Raw genomic sequence first — 18,879 nt, 5'->3', positions numbered from 1 at the left:
ATAATATCTTAATGTTTAACTGCAGCCGAAGCATATATTACAATGAATTTATGTGGTTTACTTTAAAAAAGCAAACCGGTGATTAAGGCGATTTTAGCAAGTAGGCCCATATACACGCGTTTCGGGATTATGTTCACACTCGGCTGGAGTTACATAACGTACCTCCCTAATTACACATCGGAAGTGTAATTTAGGAGCTTTAGGCATTTGTATATTGTATAATTAGAATTTCAAAATGTTTGTTCGGCCCCTATGACTTAAATAAAATTGTTACGTTACACAATACTGCATTTTGTTAGTAAGGATTAAGGTGCTATGTAAATTACGTGGTCAATGATATGAACAGTGTGTGGTCAATGATATATGGACAGACCTGAAAAACACCCATAATAAATTAAAACATTTACAGTGCGTACTCACGTTGTTTGTAATAGGCTTAACTTACTAATATAAGGCTACAAATTACTCCTAAATGTGTAAATATGTATATAATTTCCTTTCTCTTTTCCTTGTTGTTATACAGGTATACATTACCTTTATCAAAGTCTCAATAGGCTATTAACTTTGCTAATGTCCATATATTAACTCTCCTTATGTGATTTATGTCCATATTAAATTATTATTGTGGATTTACTGATTATCAAATAAAGTTTAACTGGAAGTTTTCAACCATCCCCTTGATATAAAACAATCCATAACAAACTCGCTGTCACAGATTGTCAAACTTCATAATAAAAAACAAATCTGAAAATGTCACATAGTACACTTCATTTATTTTGTTAGGTATTGTTCATGACAGTGAAGTGAATAACAGAAATGGCAAATGAACAACAAATATAGTACCAAACAGCACTTTATTTAAGATGATCTCAATTCCCTTATTTGAAGTGTGTGTGTGTGTAGTCCCATTTGTGAAATGCACATTTTCATTACCATCAAAAAATTAAATAGTTATTTTTGTCAACACACAATCAGCTTCAAGATGAGTAACTGCTACATAGGGTTAGTCCAAACAGTATGTTATGCAAATAAGGACATGGAATGATTTCATAGTTAATTATGATACTGTAATTTAGCAAGAGGTTGAAAGATTGATAACAAAAATTAAGGCATTTCGAAACCTGTGAATAAAATGGGAAGTTGCTCATGTAGTTTAATTTTATATTTGTGGCGGAGGTTATTTAATATGAAATCTTAAATGAAACCGTGTCCTTTTCAATATTGAGCTATGTCCCCCAATAAAGCACTCCAACTGTGTGTGTCATCAGTGGACTGAACATTTTGGTAGTTATGAAAGGATCAGTTGTTGCCCATAGTTTAGCTTGTCTGAGTCAAAATACAATCAATTGTAACTTTTCCATGGTCTGTTGGCAACAAAACAATTCATATTGGAGTCCTTCAAGTTTAAGAAATGTTAAGTCTGTTGACTGTTGCACTTTATTGAATCCATACAGATAAAAGAGGCAGCAACAAGCTTGAATAAAAACCATGAAGAATATTAAAGTTCAAATTACATTACAAACTGTTTAGCTGATGTAACATGACAATATTATGGAACAATACAAGTGGACAACAACAAAATATGTAAAGAAAATACACTTAACAAGAACAAGGAAAAAATGCATGTTTGCAATGTATGTTGCATATTTGCAGGCTAGCTGCATGGGAATCAGGCTGGCTGCCAGGATGGAGGCCAGGTCTTTCCACTGAGAAAAACATAAATGAATAGAGGGAAGTTGAGGGAGAATTAGTTAGTATAATACACATTGAATTGATTGTCATGAATGTAACATTTACTGTTTTACAATACTTTGCAGAGTAATGCAGAGCATCAAGAATCTGTTGTTCCAGAGTGGGGATGAGGTGAGCAGCTTAAAAGGTCAAAATGTTGTGGAATAAAATAAATCCTCTGACTCACAAATAAATGTATCCATTCGCAGTGTACTAATCGTCAAACCCTGAAACCCTGATGTTTCCTCTGACTATACCATCAACATCTCCAATCACTGCATTCCTCTTCTAGAGACTTGCAGCAGAAACTCACTGCAGCAGTTACATTTAAATAGTGAATTTCACTTTTGGTTTCATATGGCTGTGGATACACTCACAATTGTAAACAGCATACAAAAACTGTTTGCATGATCATTTTTCTTTAATAATCTCTACCCATGACAATGTCTTGTCAACAATCCCAACAAATGAAAACAGTACATTACACTACATTTATTCATTTAGCCGACGCTTTTATCCAAAGCGACTTACAATTGCTGTTTATGTCAAATGTCGCACGCCTCCGGAGCAACTAGGGGTTAAGAGTCTTGCTCAGGGATGTACAGAGTACACTCTGCCAGTACAGAGAGATCCAAGAGCCCAATAATAAAATGCATGTAATCGTACATAACCAAAAGCTATTTAACATACCACATTGTGCAGGGCTGCCAGTCATAAAGATGTTCTGTCCTCCCCTGTGGCAGGAAGACAAAGACATTGTAGGAGTGAAAATATATTAATTGTTGACATAGTTTATATACTGCATATTTAGAATAATAGTCATCAAATAAGATCCATGACTGACACTTCAAGCTAAAGGTATTTACAGGATGCCTACATATCCAGCTCAATGTTGTGACTTAGACAACAGCATTTTGTCAAGGTAACATTAAGTAATCACTGTGAAGCTGCTTTCATACAATCTGTATTGTAAAAAGCGCTATATAAAAAGGTGACTTGTCTTGACGTGGGTGTCTTTAGGGGTAATAATTGTTTTTTTGGGGGATAAATAATAAAAGCGATAAAACCATTGTTTTTATAATCACATATTTGTTGCTGCATTTTAAGTGAAATTTAACTTGGTTAAGGTTTTGAAATGACAATAGCCAATAGCATTATTTAAAGGTATAGCGGAGGATCTTTCCGAATTTTAAATAAGTCCCGCCCTCTCCACTTTTTGAAAAGTTTGATTGATTCACCAGAATGATTGACAATTAGGAGGACCAATAGTATAGAGAATCCACCCGGAAATAAAAAATCCTCCGCTATACCTTTAACTAATTGAGAGGAAACACTGTTATCCAGTTAGTCATTGTCCTACCTTTCTGTTCCTTGTCTTTATTATTTCACGGACTGGGAACATTTCAAGCCGATTGTGAGGGCAATCTGTAATTGTAAGGAATATATTATTTGCACCAATGTCCACAATATGTGTAGTATTTTGTGTGCAGGAATCAATTCACAATGCACACATTTATGCATTTTTTCCACTGTTTGTCATTAGCACATTTAGCTCCTCCTAGTGAGATTTGAGAACCACAGGAGTATCAAAGGCTGCATGGTTCTATTCAAAATCTTTGTTTCTTTGCCATCCCTTCTTTATGTTGTGTCTCCTAATGGACTGTTTACATTTTACATCGCTTGCCACAGAGCAGATATATTTTACACTGGTATTCTTTACACTGGGACTTTAACTTTGCAGCTCTCTAATTACAGGGATGTGTAGACAACCATCAATTCAATTACTATTTATAGAAAAAATAATAAAATAATATAGCATCTAGGCATACAGTATAATTGCAATCCTGAATCAGATCCATAATAAATCAATACTTTTTAGAGGGTTTACAAAAATCACATTAACTTCATGACGATTATGCAGGGGTAAAATGTCTGTACAATACTTAGTGTATTTAGTGCATAGACTAAAACACACCTTTAATTTTTTGTGGTCTTTTACGTTGCCGTGGACCCTCCAGTGGTGGCTGCACAGCTGGGACCTGGTGTGCTGGTTCATGGAAGGGTGGAGCTGGGTGTGGTGGTTCTCGGATGGATGGAGACAGGTGTGCTGGTTCCTGGATGGATGGAGCCAGGTGTGGTGGTTCTTGGATGGATGGAGCCAGGTGTGTTGGTTCCTGGATGGATGGAGCCAGGTGTGTTGGTTCCTGGATGGATGGAGCCAGGTGTGGTGGTTCTTGGATGGATGGAGCCAGGTGTGTTGGTTCCTGGATGGATGGAGCCAGGTGTGTTGGTTCCTGGATGGATGGAGACAGGTGTGTTGGTTCCTGGATGGATGGACACAGGTGTGTTGGTTCCTGGATGGATGGAGACAGGTGTGCTGGTTCCTGGATGGATGGAGACAGGTGTGTTGGTTCCTGGATGGATGGAGCCAGGTGTGGTGGTTCTCGGATGGATGGAGCCAGGTGTGGTGGTTCTCGGATGGATGGAGCCAGGTGTGCTGGTTCCTGGATGGAGACAGGTGTGTTGGTTCCTGGATGGATGGAGCCAGGTGTGGTGGTTCTCGGATGGATGGAGCCAGGTGTGGTGGTTCTCGGATGGATGGAGCCAGGTGTGCTGGTTCCTGGATGGATGGAGACAGGTGTGTTGGTTCCTGGATGGATGGAGCCAGGTGTGGTGGTTCTCGGATGGATGGAGCCAGGTGTGCTGGTTCCTGGATGGATGGAGACAGGTGTGGTGGTGTGTGGCTGGAAAGACTCAGGTGTGCTGGTTCCTGGATGGATGGAGCCAGGTGTGCTGCTTTGTAGATGGAGGGACCCTGGAGTGCTGGTTTGTAGATGGATGGAGCAGGGTGCGGTGATGTGTGGTAGGAAGGAGACGGCTGTGGTGACGTGCAGACGGATGTAGTCTGGGTTGCTGGTGTGCCAATGGATGGAGCCTGGTTTTGTGATGCTGTGGCTGGTGTTTCCTGTTGTGGTGACTGGATATGGGTGGTAGGGGTTAAGTCACACGTCACCAAATGTAGGACGAAGTTCTCCTCTTCTTGAGGTAGTTGGTCTGAGTTGAGTCTTGTCCAACCTATAAATGGACATGGAGAACACACAAATATAATATATAATATGCAAACGCCGGTGCTGACCGGTAGGATGCTACTGCCAGTGATGCATGCACTCGTCGGGAGAGTGGCATTAAGCAAAGTTGAATCTTCTGTAAAAACACTGAATACTGCTCTTATTAATACATGTGCAGAAAAAACATTAGTTCAAAAATCGGGGTTGACTTGCTTTATTTTTTATTTCAGCCAGTGATGTTGGGAAACGTTATATGTTTTGAAAAAAAACACATAGTCCACCCTGCTCTTATCAATATGCTATTAGTTAAATAGCATTAGATAGCTATTACCGATGTTGGGAGAAACTGTTTATTATTATTTTCAATATGCACATTGCTTCTCTGTATAGCATCACCTGGTTGGAGAGGCAGCAATGTGTAAAGTTTGGCTGATTGTCGACTCCTAATGTTAATTATTGTTGTTCCAGTAAAGTGGATTCATTTCTAAAATAAGTGGACTAAACAGGTTATCTGTCACTTTTTAGAAAGGGCAGGGCGCGGGATAGTAAAAGTAATATAGTAACATGACAAGTAATGTAACTAGTAACTTTTAATTCCCTGTAATAAGTAAAGTAATATTATAACTTTTACAGGAGTAACAATTCCCTGAGTAACTTGACCAACACCGGTTGAGGTCTCAGTGACTTTCATGCCGTTAGGTACTTTTTTGCACATCCAATCTCTATTCGCAGTGGCACAAGTAGTAGATTTACTTTGACTATGTTTTAAAAAAATACATTAACATTAACACAAGTTAGTCTTAAAGGGCAAAATTAGTAGGATAGTCTCTTGCTGTTTGTAAACACATGATTCAAAGTTGGCCCATGCAGAGAGAGCGGCGATTGAGCGAGCTCCAAAAGAGAGTGAGCAGTGTTAGCAAGAACAAAGCAGTGAATCAGAGAAATAAAAGGTCTTCTGATTGTTTCATTTCGGTTACATTCTAAAGCACAAATAAACATTACCCCACCTCCACAGAACCCTGTTGGAAAGAGCGACTTTGGCGGATTTTGTGTGAATACAGCCGAAGCCACCGTCAGCCTTTAAGATATGTCTGCTATAAGTGTGTGTGTAGCTCAGACACACAGACCTGTATGATGGAGAGAGAACACAGAGGAAAGAGAAGGAGACAGCAATGTAACCTGATTGCTACGTTACTATAGAGTCAGAGTCCTGGGCCCGTATTCTTAAAGATTCTAAGAATCCTCTCAGAAAACTCCTAATTTAGCTTAAAAACTTTTACATATGAGTCTTAGCTTAAGAGTGATTCTGAGAGCAACTCTTGAGCAAGGAAAAAACAAAAACTTTTATCTTAGTGAGGAGGCGGGGCTGACCCCATTGCTTTGTGTGACAAAATCTTTTGAAGACTGTGATTGGTTGGTTGTCCACGAAGGAAAACAATTTTTATGTATAGGGTCTATTCTAAGCCTTCACATTGAAATTACATGCGTAATCTGGCGCTATAGCATTTATGTGCTGTAACGGAGATGTTAGCGTGTCTTTAATAAGATCGGTCACTAAACATGATCTCTGCATTATCTAATCTATAGCGTCTTATAGGCTAACTCACTGTCCATCAACACATTTCTTCTCCCTCTTCATCTTACTGCCACTTTAAACTCCCACATTTCTAAGAATTTTCCTAGAATTTTGTCACTAGGAGCTACTCTTTGCATTAAGATTTTTTATGAATACGGCCCTGGCTTTTATTTTATGAGAAACCACAGGAAGTCCTGTTTCCCATTTGCGCTAGCTTCCCAGCTGAGTGTTTAGGCTCTTTTAAAATGACTCTAGGTTGCAGCTAGGCTACAGCCAGATCAAAATTTCTAGTCTTTGCTGTTTGGAAATGTACAGGACAACACCAACAATTGTACAACGGATAGTGAATACATGCATGCGTATGCATTTCAAGGTTAAATAAATGCAATCTCACCTTCAACCATCAATTTATAGATGGCATCCACATTATCAAGGCATTTCTTAGCGGATGTGCTAAGGTGGGCATGCATTGGCAGCATTAGTTTTGTTTTAGTATGGCACGTCCCTGTCACCACCTTAGGAGGATGGGCAATTAGCAGCAGGGGCTTCATGCCAAGGGCATACAACTTCTCAAGCTGGAACAGAGAGGTAGAGAGATCAATTAGATACACAAAACTGTAGTTTACAGCTGAATTTTACAGTTTACACTGGGACGGCAGTGGCTCATGTAGGTTGTCTACAAATTCGGAAGATTGGTGGTTCAATCCCCGGTTCCACTGAATCAAGTGTGGAGGTGTCCATGAGCAAGACACCTAACCAAGACACCTAACCTAACACCTAACCTAACCGAGCTGGATGGTGCCTTGCATGGCTGACACCGCTGTCGGTGCATGAATGTGTGAAGTTACATCAAAGCTAGGAAACATCTACAAACAATTTTTACAAAATTTTTGGATAGATAAATGTGAGGATTTGTATGAGTTTCAACTCCCTAGATATAATAGTAGGAAAAAACAGTAAACATGAATTATATTTTTATTAATAGTGTGGATGTGAGGCAATTTATTAAACTAGTCAATTTATTTGCTTATGTGAAAATAATAAAACACTTTTGGTGAATGAGATGATAGGAAAACTACATACCAGAATGGCAGCATCATCAAGAACGTGGGACTTATTTTTATTTTTTTTCATAGATGCCAACCACTGCTTCTGCTGACTTTTAAATTTTTCCATCTTTTTTTGGAGTCTTACATTTTGGGGTTGTTGATGGTTGCAAAATGAACAAATTTTAAGTCCACAATATATTTTTTCCCCGCAGTTTGGGCAGGTCTTTTTTTGTGACCCTCCAGCCATTTCTGAACAGAAATAGATGGAAGTGAGAGAGATAGATAGACTGAAAGAGTGATTAAAAGAGAGACAATAACAGAAAGAGAGAGATCGAAAGAGACAAGTGAGAACGAGAGAGAGAGAGTGGCTCTTAAAAGTGCCGTTGGTTTGATTTGGGTGCGTGTGTGTATATGTGTGTGTGTTGGTGGAGTCAAAGTGTTGCAATATAGCTGTAAAACAAGAAAAAAGCAAAAGATTATTAGAATAGCATTTGTAGTAAATGATAATTTCTTAATTGTTAGGACAAAGTACTTATTAACTGACTATGTATCAATCACAACCACTACGTACAATACAAATCAATCCTTACTGTACAAATATCAGATTTGTACCACATTCACTTGACACAAGCAAGTACCAACACAAATCTATTTTTATTTAGGCCTACAAATAATGGAAAAGGTGGTCTTCTACTGTCCTGTTGCATAAAACGCTTCTCATAATATCTACTGCTCTCTCTTCTCAATGTCACACATAACTAAAGTAACAATTATGATTCAGTGTCTTCTAAAATGGCAAAGTCTTACAAAAGTATGGCACGAAAGTGTTACAGGATAATTATGTTAATTACAAGTTAATGATGCATTAATTATATCAGGTATGTATGAACGGTCATTGACATTGAGTCGCACTGAGCAGTCAAATCCTCTGGAAAGACTCCCGGTCCACTTTTTTATTCTAGTCCATCCCCGATTGCGGTAATTCACCTTAGTTACACTTCTGACATTTACTTTGCACTTTAAATAAAACTTTAACCACTGCAACAACACGTTGTTAATTGTTGTCCTCACAACACATGGACAAATACATGAGTTTAAACTGATTTTTGTTGTGGAAGTGCCACATTCCTACTGTGCCGGGGTCGGGACAGCTGTCATTTGGCTGGCTAGCTAACGTAATTACTTCGGCGGGTAGCCGTGTAAATGATAATGCAACACTAACAAATTCAACCTAAACTCTATGGATGATTAAATCCAGCTACAACTAAAGAAATAACAGCAAAGGTTTTACGTGCTTTTTAACAAACAAACACCCCGAGGGGTTGAGATACTTACTGTAGTCATGTGGCGGGAGAAATGAGTGGTAAAAGCGCAGTGATTATGGGTAAGAAGCGTGCGTAACGTGACGTATCGTTGCCGTGGTAACGACTGAAAGTCTTCTGATTCATAATAATAATAATTAATAATATTCGCTGCTATGACAGACAATACATTTGAAAAGAATAAAATATCGTAAATGGTTTAATAAAGTAAAGGGAACAATCTATTTAACACAGCCTCGGGCCATTCTTTAAAACTACTCCATCTATAAACGGATAGTTATATCACAAACAATTTACTGTTATTTAGACAACAAAAATCGGAAGTAATACACTACAATAAATTATAAAAGGAGGACGTTTCGTAAACTAGAAAACAACATTTACCGCTGCCCATTGTGACGTTGTCTAACCAGGGAATCCGTGTGTCCACCACGACAAATGAGCCTCATTGACTTTGTATGGGTGTTGTTTGCGTGGTGCCGACACGTAATTCTAACACATTACGTGCCACCACCACGCAAATCGGGGTTAAGGGGTCGTGTTCATTTCACGTAATTCTGTGAGATCAGGTTGTGCAGTCGGGTGGTTGATGATGTCAGAGCACATCCGGTTTCTAGTTTAGTTACAACCCGTCGCTCTAGTTTAGTAGGCGGATGTTGCTATGCGGTTGCTAGGGTATTCTGGGTGGTTACTTGGGTGTTATTATGCGGTTGCTAAGGCACTTGGTGTGTTTGCTAGGGGGTTGCTCTGTGGTTGCTAGGGTACTCAGGTGGTTGCTAGTACATATTACTGCATTGCTAGCATGTTTCAGATAGATATGCTGATAGATAGATATGACCGTAAGATCAGATCACACACACACACACACACACACACACACACACACACACACACACACACACACACCCTCGCATACACATTGACACACACACACACACTCTCTCTCTCTCTCTCTCTCTCTCTCTCTCTCTCTCTCTCTCTCTCTCTCTCTCTCTCTCTCTCTCTCTCTCTCTCTCTCTCTCTCTTTGTGCGCATGCGTGAGCGTTTGTTGAGCGGGCGAGTGAGAAGTGTGGTGAGTGTTTGACCTTCTTTTTTCTGGCCGCTGTGCCTAAAAAAAAGTTTCCTTTTCTCTATCTTTTGTCTCCTTACCTGTGGTATACGGGTTATAAGTATTAAGATAGTGTGTTGTTGTCTTTCTGCCAGTTTTTATAACTGGCAGGATGACTTCAGGTGTGAGAACGTTAGATTTCCTCACACGGCGTCATGCGGTGAAAATAAGTTTGAATGCTAGCGTGGAAGAGTGCAGTTTAGCTGTGGGAGAGGTGGTCGGCTGTGAAAATGTTCTGTCGGCGTCAAGAATGAACAACGCGGTTGTTGTTTTTTTGAAAACCGTTGAGTTAGCGAACGTTTTGGTTGAAAGTGGTGTTGTTATTGACGGTGTGTTTGTTCCAGTGTTACCGTTATCTACTCCGTCCAAAAAGGTTATTTTGTCAAACGTGCCGCCTTTCATTAAAAATGAGAAGCTTGTTCAATTGTTGGAGCGACATGGTAGGTTGGTTTCCCCAATTAAGATGATACAAATCGGCTGTAAATCACCGTTACTGAAACACGTAGTGTCGTTCAGACGTTTTGTGTATATGGTTTTAAAGGATAACAAAGAGGAATTGGATTTGACGTTTAATTTCAATCACGATGATTTCAATTATGTGGTTTATGCCACAACCAACAGCATGAAATGCCTTGGTTGTGGTGAAATAGGACATCTCGTGAGGGTTTGTCCGAAAAAAGATGAGCAATCTAAGAAAACTGTTTCATCAGCACCGGTTGGAAAAGTTGGTGAGGGAGAAGAGGTAGCAACAGACGTTAGGAGTGAGGTGCCTTCAACAGTGGATGTAGTTGAGGTGCCTTCAACAGTGGATGTAGTTGAGGTGCCTTCAACAGTGGATGTAGTTGAGGTGCCTTCAACAGTGGATGTAGTTGAGGTGCCTTCAACAGTGGATGTGGTTGAGGTAAACAATGTACAAGAACCTGTTATCTTAACCGATTCATCAAGTGAAGCTGCAGCTTTGAAGCAAATGGGCAATGAGCAAATAGAAGCTTCTGTATCTGATGAAGGGCAGCAGTTAACTGTTGGTCTAGATATGCAGAGTTCTGAAAAGGTTCTAAACATGGAGCTGGAAAGAGACCAGTGTTCTGGGGGAGAACAAGATGAATGCGTTTTTAAAACGCCACAAAAGAGGAGAATGAGGCAGAGCCATGACAGTAAATCGAAAATAATGGAAAATAGTCAAACTGATACCGACAGCGAAACTGACCTTTCAGAATGCAGTTTTACTTATGATCAAACAAATATTGAGTTGCCAGAACAATCCTACAGCGCAGACGATATTAAGCTCTTTTTAAGAACAACGAAGAATGCGAGAAATGTGCGCATTACAGAGTATTTTCCTGATCTAGAGCAATTTGTAGAAAAAGCAAAGGTTTTTAAGAGTGAAGGTCTTTTTTCTGATCAGGAGGTTTACAGACTGAAAAAAATTCTCACTAAAGTAAATTCTCAAGTAGGAATTAATGTCGACAATGCCAAGCTTTAAAAACACACTTTTTTTGTGTGTCTTGATTATCCTTTTCTTCTCTTTAATGAGGGAATTTAACTTAGCCTCTCTTAATTTAAATGGGGCACGAGAGGAGAAGAAAAGGTTTGAATTATATGAGTTAATCAAGATAAAGAAAATAGATATTCTACTTGTACAAGAAACTCATAGTGATGTCTCTAATGAGGAAAATTGGGCAAGAGAATTTGATGGGTTACCCATTTTTAGTCATAACACATCTCTGAGTGGCGGTGTTGCTATCTTATTTTCTAAAAACTCCATTCCAATTTCATATGAAGTAGAAGAAGTGGTGAAAGGCAGATTTTTACAAGTAAGAGCTCAATTTGAAAATGCTTTCTATTGTTTTGGTTGTGTTTATGCTCCCACCAATGCAGTTGAAAGATTGGGATTTCTAAATATATTATGTAAAGCAGTAAGTAATTGCAATTCTGAAGATTTGCTCTTGATTGGAGGAGATTTTAATTGCACTGAATTTGCATCAGATAGAAATCATGTTGAGCCGCATATGGCTTCACGAAAAAGGCTAATTCAATTTATAGAAACACATGAACTTGTAGATATTTGGTGGAACTTTCATAAGACACAGAGACATTATACATGGAGTCACACTTATAATAATATGTTGTCCTTAGCAAGATTAGACAGATTTTATGGTTTTAGCCATCAACTTAATATTTTCAGAGATTGCTCTATTATTCCAGTTAGCTTTTCGGATCATAGTTTAGTTCAGTGCTTTTTAACTTTAGGATCCATAAAACCAAAGAGCGCTATGTGGCATTTTAATAACAGACTCTTAATTGACATGGAATTTAGAGAGATCTTTAGATTTTTTTGGAATGAGTTTAGAACCACCAAATCTGATTTTCAATCTTTGCAGCAGTGGTGGGATTTCGGAAAAACCCAAATCAAACAATTGAGTCAACAGTATGCTTACAACATCACTAAAGGAATAACTCGTTCAATGGTAAAGTTAGAAGACGATATAAAGAAACTTCAAGAATCTATTGGAACAGAACAGAATCAAGAGCTTATTGGAATTTTAAACAGAAAGAAGAAAGAATTGGCTGGAATTTTAGACCTGAAAGCACAGGGGGCTCTGATCAGATCTCGTTTTAAGAATATAGAGTGGATGGATATATCTTCCAAATTTTTTTTCAATTTGGAAAGGAAAAATGGCCAAAAAAGATGTATTCATGTTTTGCGTTCTAAAGAGGGTGCATTCTTGTCAGATCATACAGAAATTCGGAAGAGAGCGGTAGAATTTTATAAAGAACTGTATAGCAGTGAACTTCTACACAGGCCAAACACTAATGTGTTTATTGAGGATCTTCCTCAGGTGACTGGAGAGGCAAACGCCGATCTCTGCAGAGAGATAACGCTAGAAGAGCTAGAGAAAGCTCTCCAAGGCATGGAATGCGGCAGAGCACCGGGAATAGATGGCCTATCTATAGACTTTTATAAGTCTTTTTGGCCTGAGATTGGTGCCGATCTGCTTGCAGTCATTAATGAAAGTATAAACAGTGGAAGGTTACCACTGAGCTGCCGTAGAGCAGTGCTGACTCTACTGCCAAAGAAGGGAGACCTGAGTGACATTAAAAATTGGAGGCCTGTGTCATTGTTGTGCAGTGATTATAAAATTTTATCCAAAGCATTAGCAAATAGATTGAGTGGGGTTATGGAAGAAGTCATCCACGCTGATCAGACCTATTGTGTACCAGGAAGGCAAATTTTTGATAATATTTCCTTTATTAGAGATATGTTTGATGTCAGTAAGCTCTTTGGTGTTGATTTTGGTCTGATTTCATTAGATCAAGAGAAAGCGTTCGACAGAATCGAACATAGCTATTTATGGGAGGTTTTAGACGCTTTTGGGTTCAATAGGAATTTTATTGATAAGTTAAAAGTTTTATATTGTGATGTTGAAAGTTTGCTGAAGGTGAATGGTGACTTATGTGCCCCCTTTAGTGTTTATAGGGGTATTAGACAAGGTTGCGCTCTTTCAGGCATGTTGTATAGTTTAACAATTGAACCCCTGTTAAGGAAATTTAGAGCAGAGTTAAAGGGTGTAATTATTCCAAAATGTGAAAAGTATTTTAAGTTATCAGCTTATGCTGATGATATTGTCATTTTTATCAAAGAACAAAGTGATGTGTTAAAACTAACAAAGATTCTAAGTGATTTTATGGTTGTTTCCTCTGCTAAGGTTAATTGGAATAAAAGCGAGGCTATCTTAATTGGAAAGTGGCTGCATGGGCAACCTAGTCTCCCCGCAGGGTTAAAATGGAGTAGAGATGGGTTCAAATACTTAGGTGTATATTTGGGAGATGATACAACTGTAAAAAAGAATTTTGAGGGGATAGAAGAAAAGATAGTGGGGCGTTTGAACAAATGGAAGTTTTTACTTTCTAATATGTCATATAGAGGACGGGTTTTAATTATTAACAATCTAGTAGCCTCCACTCTTTGGCATTGGTTAACATGTATTGATCCCCCAGCACTTCTTCTGAAGAAAATTCAAGCTATATTAGTTAACTTTTTTTGGGACAGTTTACATTGGGTGCCTCAAAGTGTTTTATTTCTGTCTAAAAACGAAGGGGGACAAGGTCTGGTTCATTTACAGAGCAGAGCGGCAGCTTTTCGGTTAAAATATGCACAAAGGTTTCTTGAAAGTTCAGTAGACCAGAATTGGAGCTTGGTTGCTTCCATCATTTTTAGAAACTTTGAAGGTCTGGGTCTAGATAAGCCTTTGTTCTGGATGAACCTTAAGAAGTTGTCTATATCTAAGCTACCAATATTTTACTGTAATTTGTTTAAAGTATGGTCATGTTTTAAAGTATTAAGAAGTGAAAAAACAGACTCCTTGTACTGGACATTGCAAGAACCATTGATTTGTGGATCACGTTTTGATGTTTCAAATGAAGGATGTTTTCCTGCTCTGATGGACTTACTTATGAAATCTCACATCATTACTATTGGGACTCTAATTCGCATAACTGGACCTGTTTTATCTGACACCAAAACAATGGAAGGAATGATGAAGATGAGGTCAACACGGGTATTAAATCGGCTGTTGTCTAAATGGAAAGGAACAATTACTGATGAAGAGTTAAAAATGATAAAAGACTATGAAGAAGGGCGCATTCAACCAAAGGAGGATGATCCGTTTCCAAATCTGTCTTTAATGCCTGATTTAGAAATGTGTACAGGTTTTTTCTTAAAATGTAATAATTTAAGTTTGTTAGGAGAAGGAAAGGCATCTAGTAAGAAAATGTATGATTGTTGTGTTAAAGCATTTAACAAGAGGACTCTTGATGGAAAGATAGATACACCGTGGCGTAATGTTTTACATCTAAGTGAAAATACAAGACCTAAATGGGGGGCACTTTATAAGTCACCATTGCTTAAAAAAACAGGGGACTTGCAATGGAGAGTTTTGCATGGGACTATAGCGGTTAATGCATTTGTTTCAGTGATAAACCATGGAGTCAATCCTGAATGTCCATTTTGCTTGCAAAGGGAAACTGTTTTTCACACTTTTATGCATTGCAGAAGATTAGGACCTTTGTTTATTCTTTTACATGATTTATTTAAGCAATTTGATGAAGTGTTCTCCATGGAGATTTTTATTTGTGGTTTTAAGTATTCAAGAATTCGGTCTTATGAGTGTCAGTTGTTTAACTTCTTTTTGGGGCAAGCAAAAATGGCAATCTATGTAAGTAGAAAAAGCAAGATTGAAAAGGATTCTGACGTAGATGTAATATTGCTTTTCTCTTTGTTGTTGAAATCTAGAATACTAGTCGATTTCCGGTACTACGATGCCACAAAAAATTTAATGATGTTTGAACAAAGGTGGTGTATAAAAGACGTACTGTGTAACGTTGATAATAATATTTTGACTTTCAACAGTATCTTGTGAGTTTTAAAAACTCAGCTGTATTCTCTTGTGTGACTTGAATTGTAATAAAAGGTATTTTAAAATTCAAATTCTCTCTCTCTCTCTCTCTCTCTGAGCGGATGCTGTGAGTGAGTGGGCGGAGTTTGCTGTCAGAGTACTGCTGGTGTGAGTGAGTTTTTTCCTCTCTTTCTCTTAACTTTCTTACTGTTTTTGTTTAAAGTTTTTTTAAGTGTGTTTTTGCGAGTGTTAATATAGGCTTGGTAGGTTTTAGGTGGGACGAATTTCGCCGCTATCCGGCGTTTGCTGGGTGGCAATGGCGTCCTCAGAACGCGTGAGTTTGGACCTGGACCGGTTGTCGCGAAGACACGGTATCAAGCTCGCGCCTGTGAGTAATGTTTCGGTGGAACAATGTGTTTTGGCTGTAGGAGAAGTTGTTGGTTGCGATAGCATATTATCTGCTTCTCGCATGAACAGTGCTGTTGTTGTCTTTCTAGACACTATTGAAAAAGTTAATAGTGTTGTTCAGAATGGCGTTGTTATACAGGATACCTTTACTCCCGTAATGCCGCTACTTCAACCGGCAAAAAGAGTTATTCTGTCTAATGTTCCCCCGTTCATTAAAGATGAACTCTTGATAGCAGAGCTTTCAAGGCATGGTAAAGTAGTGTCCCAAATGAAAAAGATCCCTTTTGGTTGTAAATCACCGCTACTTAAGCATGTTGTTTGTTTCAGACGTCAGGTTTATATGGTTTTGAATAAAGATGCAGACGAATTGAATGTGGCTTTCAAATTTAAGGTTGATGGTTTTGATTATGTGGTTTTTGTTACCTCTGATATTATGAAATGTTTCCGATGTGGAAAAGAGGGACACATTAGAGGTGCATGTACTGAGAGAGTTAATGATGCTGAAACTGTAGATAATGAGAGGATGGGTGAGATTGTTGAAGCTGGGACCAGTGCTGCTTCTGCTGGGACCAGCACTGCTTCTGCTGGGACCAGTGCTGCTTTTGCTGGTGCTAGTGCTGCTTCTGCTGGGACCAGCACTGCTTCTGCTGGGGCCAGTGCTGCTTTTGCTGGTACCAGTGCTGCTTCTGCTGGGACCAGTGCTGCTTTTGCTGGGACCAGTGCTGCTTTTGCTGGCACCAGTGCTGCTTCTGCTGAGGAAGACATGCATGTGGAAAGTAGGAGAAGTGAGACTGTTGAGGTTGAGGAAGCTGTGGAGAGTGTAGGGGATCACGTTCATGGCACAACGATAGGTGTAGATAATGTAGAGAATGAAACTGATGAGGAGAATGTATCTGCTGTTGCAGAAATTATTGAGGCTCAAGAAAGTCTGGGCACTGAGATGCTGAGGGATGAAGAACTTTTTAAAACTCCCTCTACTAAAAGGAAACGAGTAAAGAAAAGCCTAAAGAATAAGAGCACTGGTCAGGTGACTGTAGACTCAGCTAATAGAAATGATGATACTGAATGCAGCTCAGTTGAGTCTGATATTGAGGCAACAGCTAGCAGAAATGGACAGTACGATCATCAAGGTGAATACACATTTGGAAAAATAAGATTATTCCTTCAGAAAACAAAGAATATGAAAAACGTCCAGGTTGAGGAGTATTTCCCTGATCGTAAACTATTCATAGATTCAGTTGCAATGACAATGAGGGGTGACAGTGAGGAGCATTTCACTGTTCAAGAAATGTTTAGGTTGAAGAAATTTGTGTCTAAGTTGAAACTAAAACAAAAAATTGAGGATGGTTTTGAAACGACATAAGTCATTTTGTTACTTTAAGTTATTGTTTACTCTGTATCTCTTGGTAACACACTATTTAATGAGTACGATAAGGATAGGTACTCTGAATTTGAATGGTGCAAGAGATATAAAGAAAAGAGCAGTACTTTTTGAGTTAATCAGACAAAAGAGCTTGGATGTTATGATGGTTCAAGAAACACACAGTGATAGTTTAAATGAAATCGATTGGAAAAAGGAGTGGGATGGGGAAGTAGTGCTTTCTCATATGAGTTCAGTCAGAGGAGGGGTGGCTGTACTTTTTGCCAAAAAATTCCTGCCTATTTCATACGATTTGAAACATGTAATACCAGGTAGACTCATGCTATTAAAAGCAAAATTTGAAAGATTCAATTTTGTTTTTTTGAATATATACGCTCCAACTATTGGGGCTGAAAGAGTTAATTTTTTTAACGATGTTAAGAGTATTTTGCTGGATTATATTTCTGATGATTATTTGTTTTTTGGGGGAGATTTTAACTGCACAGAAAATTATGTACTGGATCGGAATCATGTAGAACCACATGCTGCTTCAGCTCGTGTTATACGCGAGTTAGTTGAGACTCACAGTTTATGTGATGTATGGCGGGGGGTTAATAATGATGTCAGACAATATACATGGGCACATGCAAGGGGAAGTGTTATATCCCTAGCTAGAATTGATAGGTTTTATTGTTATAAGCATCATCTTAATATTGTTAAAAAATGTGTAATTGCTCCAGTAGGTTTTTCGGATCACTGTTTAGTTACATGTCAAGTATTTATAGCAAATATAAAGGCCAGAAGTGCATATTGGCATTTCAACACGTCTTTGCTGAATGATAAGAATTTTAGAGATGTTTTTTGCTTTTTTTGGGACAATTTTAAGATGAGAAAAAATGAGTTTGAAGATCTGCGTCAGTGGTGGGATATTGGGAAGGTTAAAATAATGATGCTTTGTAAACAATACACTTTCAATGTTACCAGGGATATAACACGATCTATGAAAAAGTTAGAAACTGAAATAGTTGAATTGCAGGATTTGGCTGATGCTACCAAAGAGCAAAGGTATTTGGAGACTCTTAAATCCAAAAAAACTTTTCTTTTAAACCTATTGGGAGTTAGGGCGCAAGGAGCACTGGTTCGATCTCGCTTTTTAAACCTTTCACAAATGGATGCCCCATCTAAGTTCTTTTTCAGTCTTGAGAGAAAGAATGGTCAGAGCCGATGTATTCACTGTTTGTGCTCTGAAGATGGGCGTGAGCTAACAGAACCCTCTGAGATAAGAAAGAGGGCCGTACGGTTCTATACTGGGCTGTACAGCAGTGAGTATGTTGACGATGATGATTTGTCTGCTCACTTCTACGAAGGTCTACCCCGTGTTTCAGAGAGCTCAAAAGCGGAGCTGAAGCTGCCGTTGTGTGAGCAGGAACTGTTCACTGCTCTGAAAGCGATGGAGGGGGGTAAAGCCCCTGGCATGGATGGGCTCCCTGTGGAGTTTTACAGAGAGTTCTGGGCAGTTTTGGGTAATGACCTGTTGGGTGTTCTCAATGAGAGCTTAACTGAGGGGTTGTTGCCCTTAAGCTGCAGAAGAGCTGTGATTACCTTGTTACCTAAGAAAGGTAATCTACAAGATATAAAGAACTGGAGACCAGTGAGTTTGCTATGCTCTGACCTGAAAATATTCTCTAAAGCCCTGGCTAATAGGCTGAAAAAGGTGATGGGGGAAGTCATCCATATTGACCAGACTTATTGTATTCCCGGATGCTCTATTTTTGATAATGTTTGCCTTATACGGGATATTTTAAATATTTGCAATCTTTCTAGTGTTGATTTGGGACTTGTTTCTATTGATCAAGAAAAG

At 38.7% G+C, this 18,879-nt stretch overlaps 2 protein-coding genes across 2 annotated transcripts in view; one reads left to right on the top strand and one right to left on the bottom strand.

Annotated features, from left to right (window-relative positions):
- The window catches only part of LOC307171406 (uncharacterized protein), a gene marked incomplete at its 3' end in the record, with an annotated part of 94,032 nt that overhangs the window by 62,442 nt on the left and 12,711 nt on the right, over positions 1-18,879 (top strand). The window lies entirely within an intron of this gene.
- LOC307166172 (uncharacterized protein) lies at positions 756-9,313 on the bottom strand. Its single transcript, XM_079884357.1, has 8 exons — positions 7,459-9,313; positions 6,770-6,950; positions 4,161-4,806; positions 4,070-4,085; positions 3,707-4,025; positions 3,092-3,156; positions 2,422-2,465; positions 756-1,706 (listed from the first exon to the last, which is right to left on the bottom strand). Exons 1-8 carry the CDS (start codon positions 7,669-7,671, stop codon positions 1,670-1,672), a joined length of 1,521 nt encoding a protein of 506 aa, XP_079740483.1. The 5' UTR covers positions 7,672-9,313; the 3' UTR covers positions 756-1,669.

Source organism: Squalius cephalus (genome assembly GCF_949319135.1).
Source record: "Squalius cephalus genome assembly, chromosome: 1".
Taxonomy (NCBI): Eukaryota; Metazoa; Chordata; class Actinopteri; order Cypriniformes; family Leuciscidae; genus Squalius; species Squalius cephalus.
Note: the sequence above shows the minus strand (reverse complement) of the source record. Positions and strands in the feature narration are given on the sequence as shown.

Excerpts from the sequence above, each read along its gene's own strand:
- LOC307166172 (XM_079884357.1), bottom strand. The coding sequence starts at position 7,671 with ATGGCTGGAGGGTCACAAAAAAAGACCTGCCCAAACTGCGGGGAAAAA. Across the intron at positions 3,157-3,706 it reads AAGACCACAAAAAATTAAAG|ATTGCCCTCACAATCGGCTT; the intron begins GTGTGTTTTAGT and ends TTACAATTACAG. Across the intron at positions 2,466-3,091 it reads TAAAGACAAGGAACAGAAAG|GGGAGGACAGAACATCTTTA; the intron begins GTAGGACAATGA and ends TTCCTGCCACAG.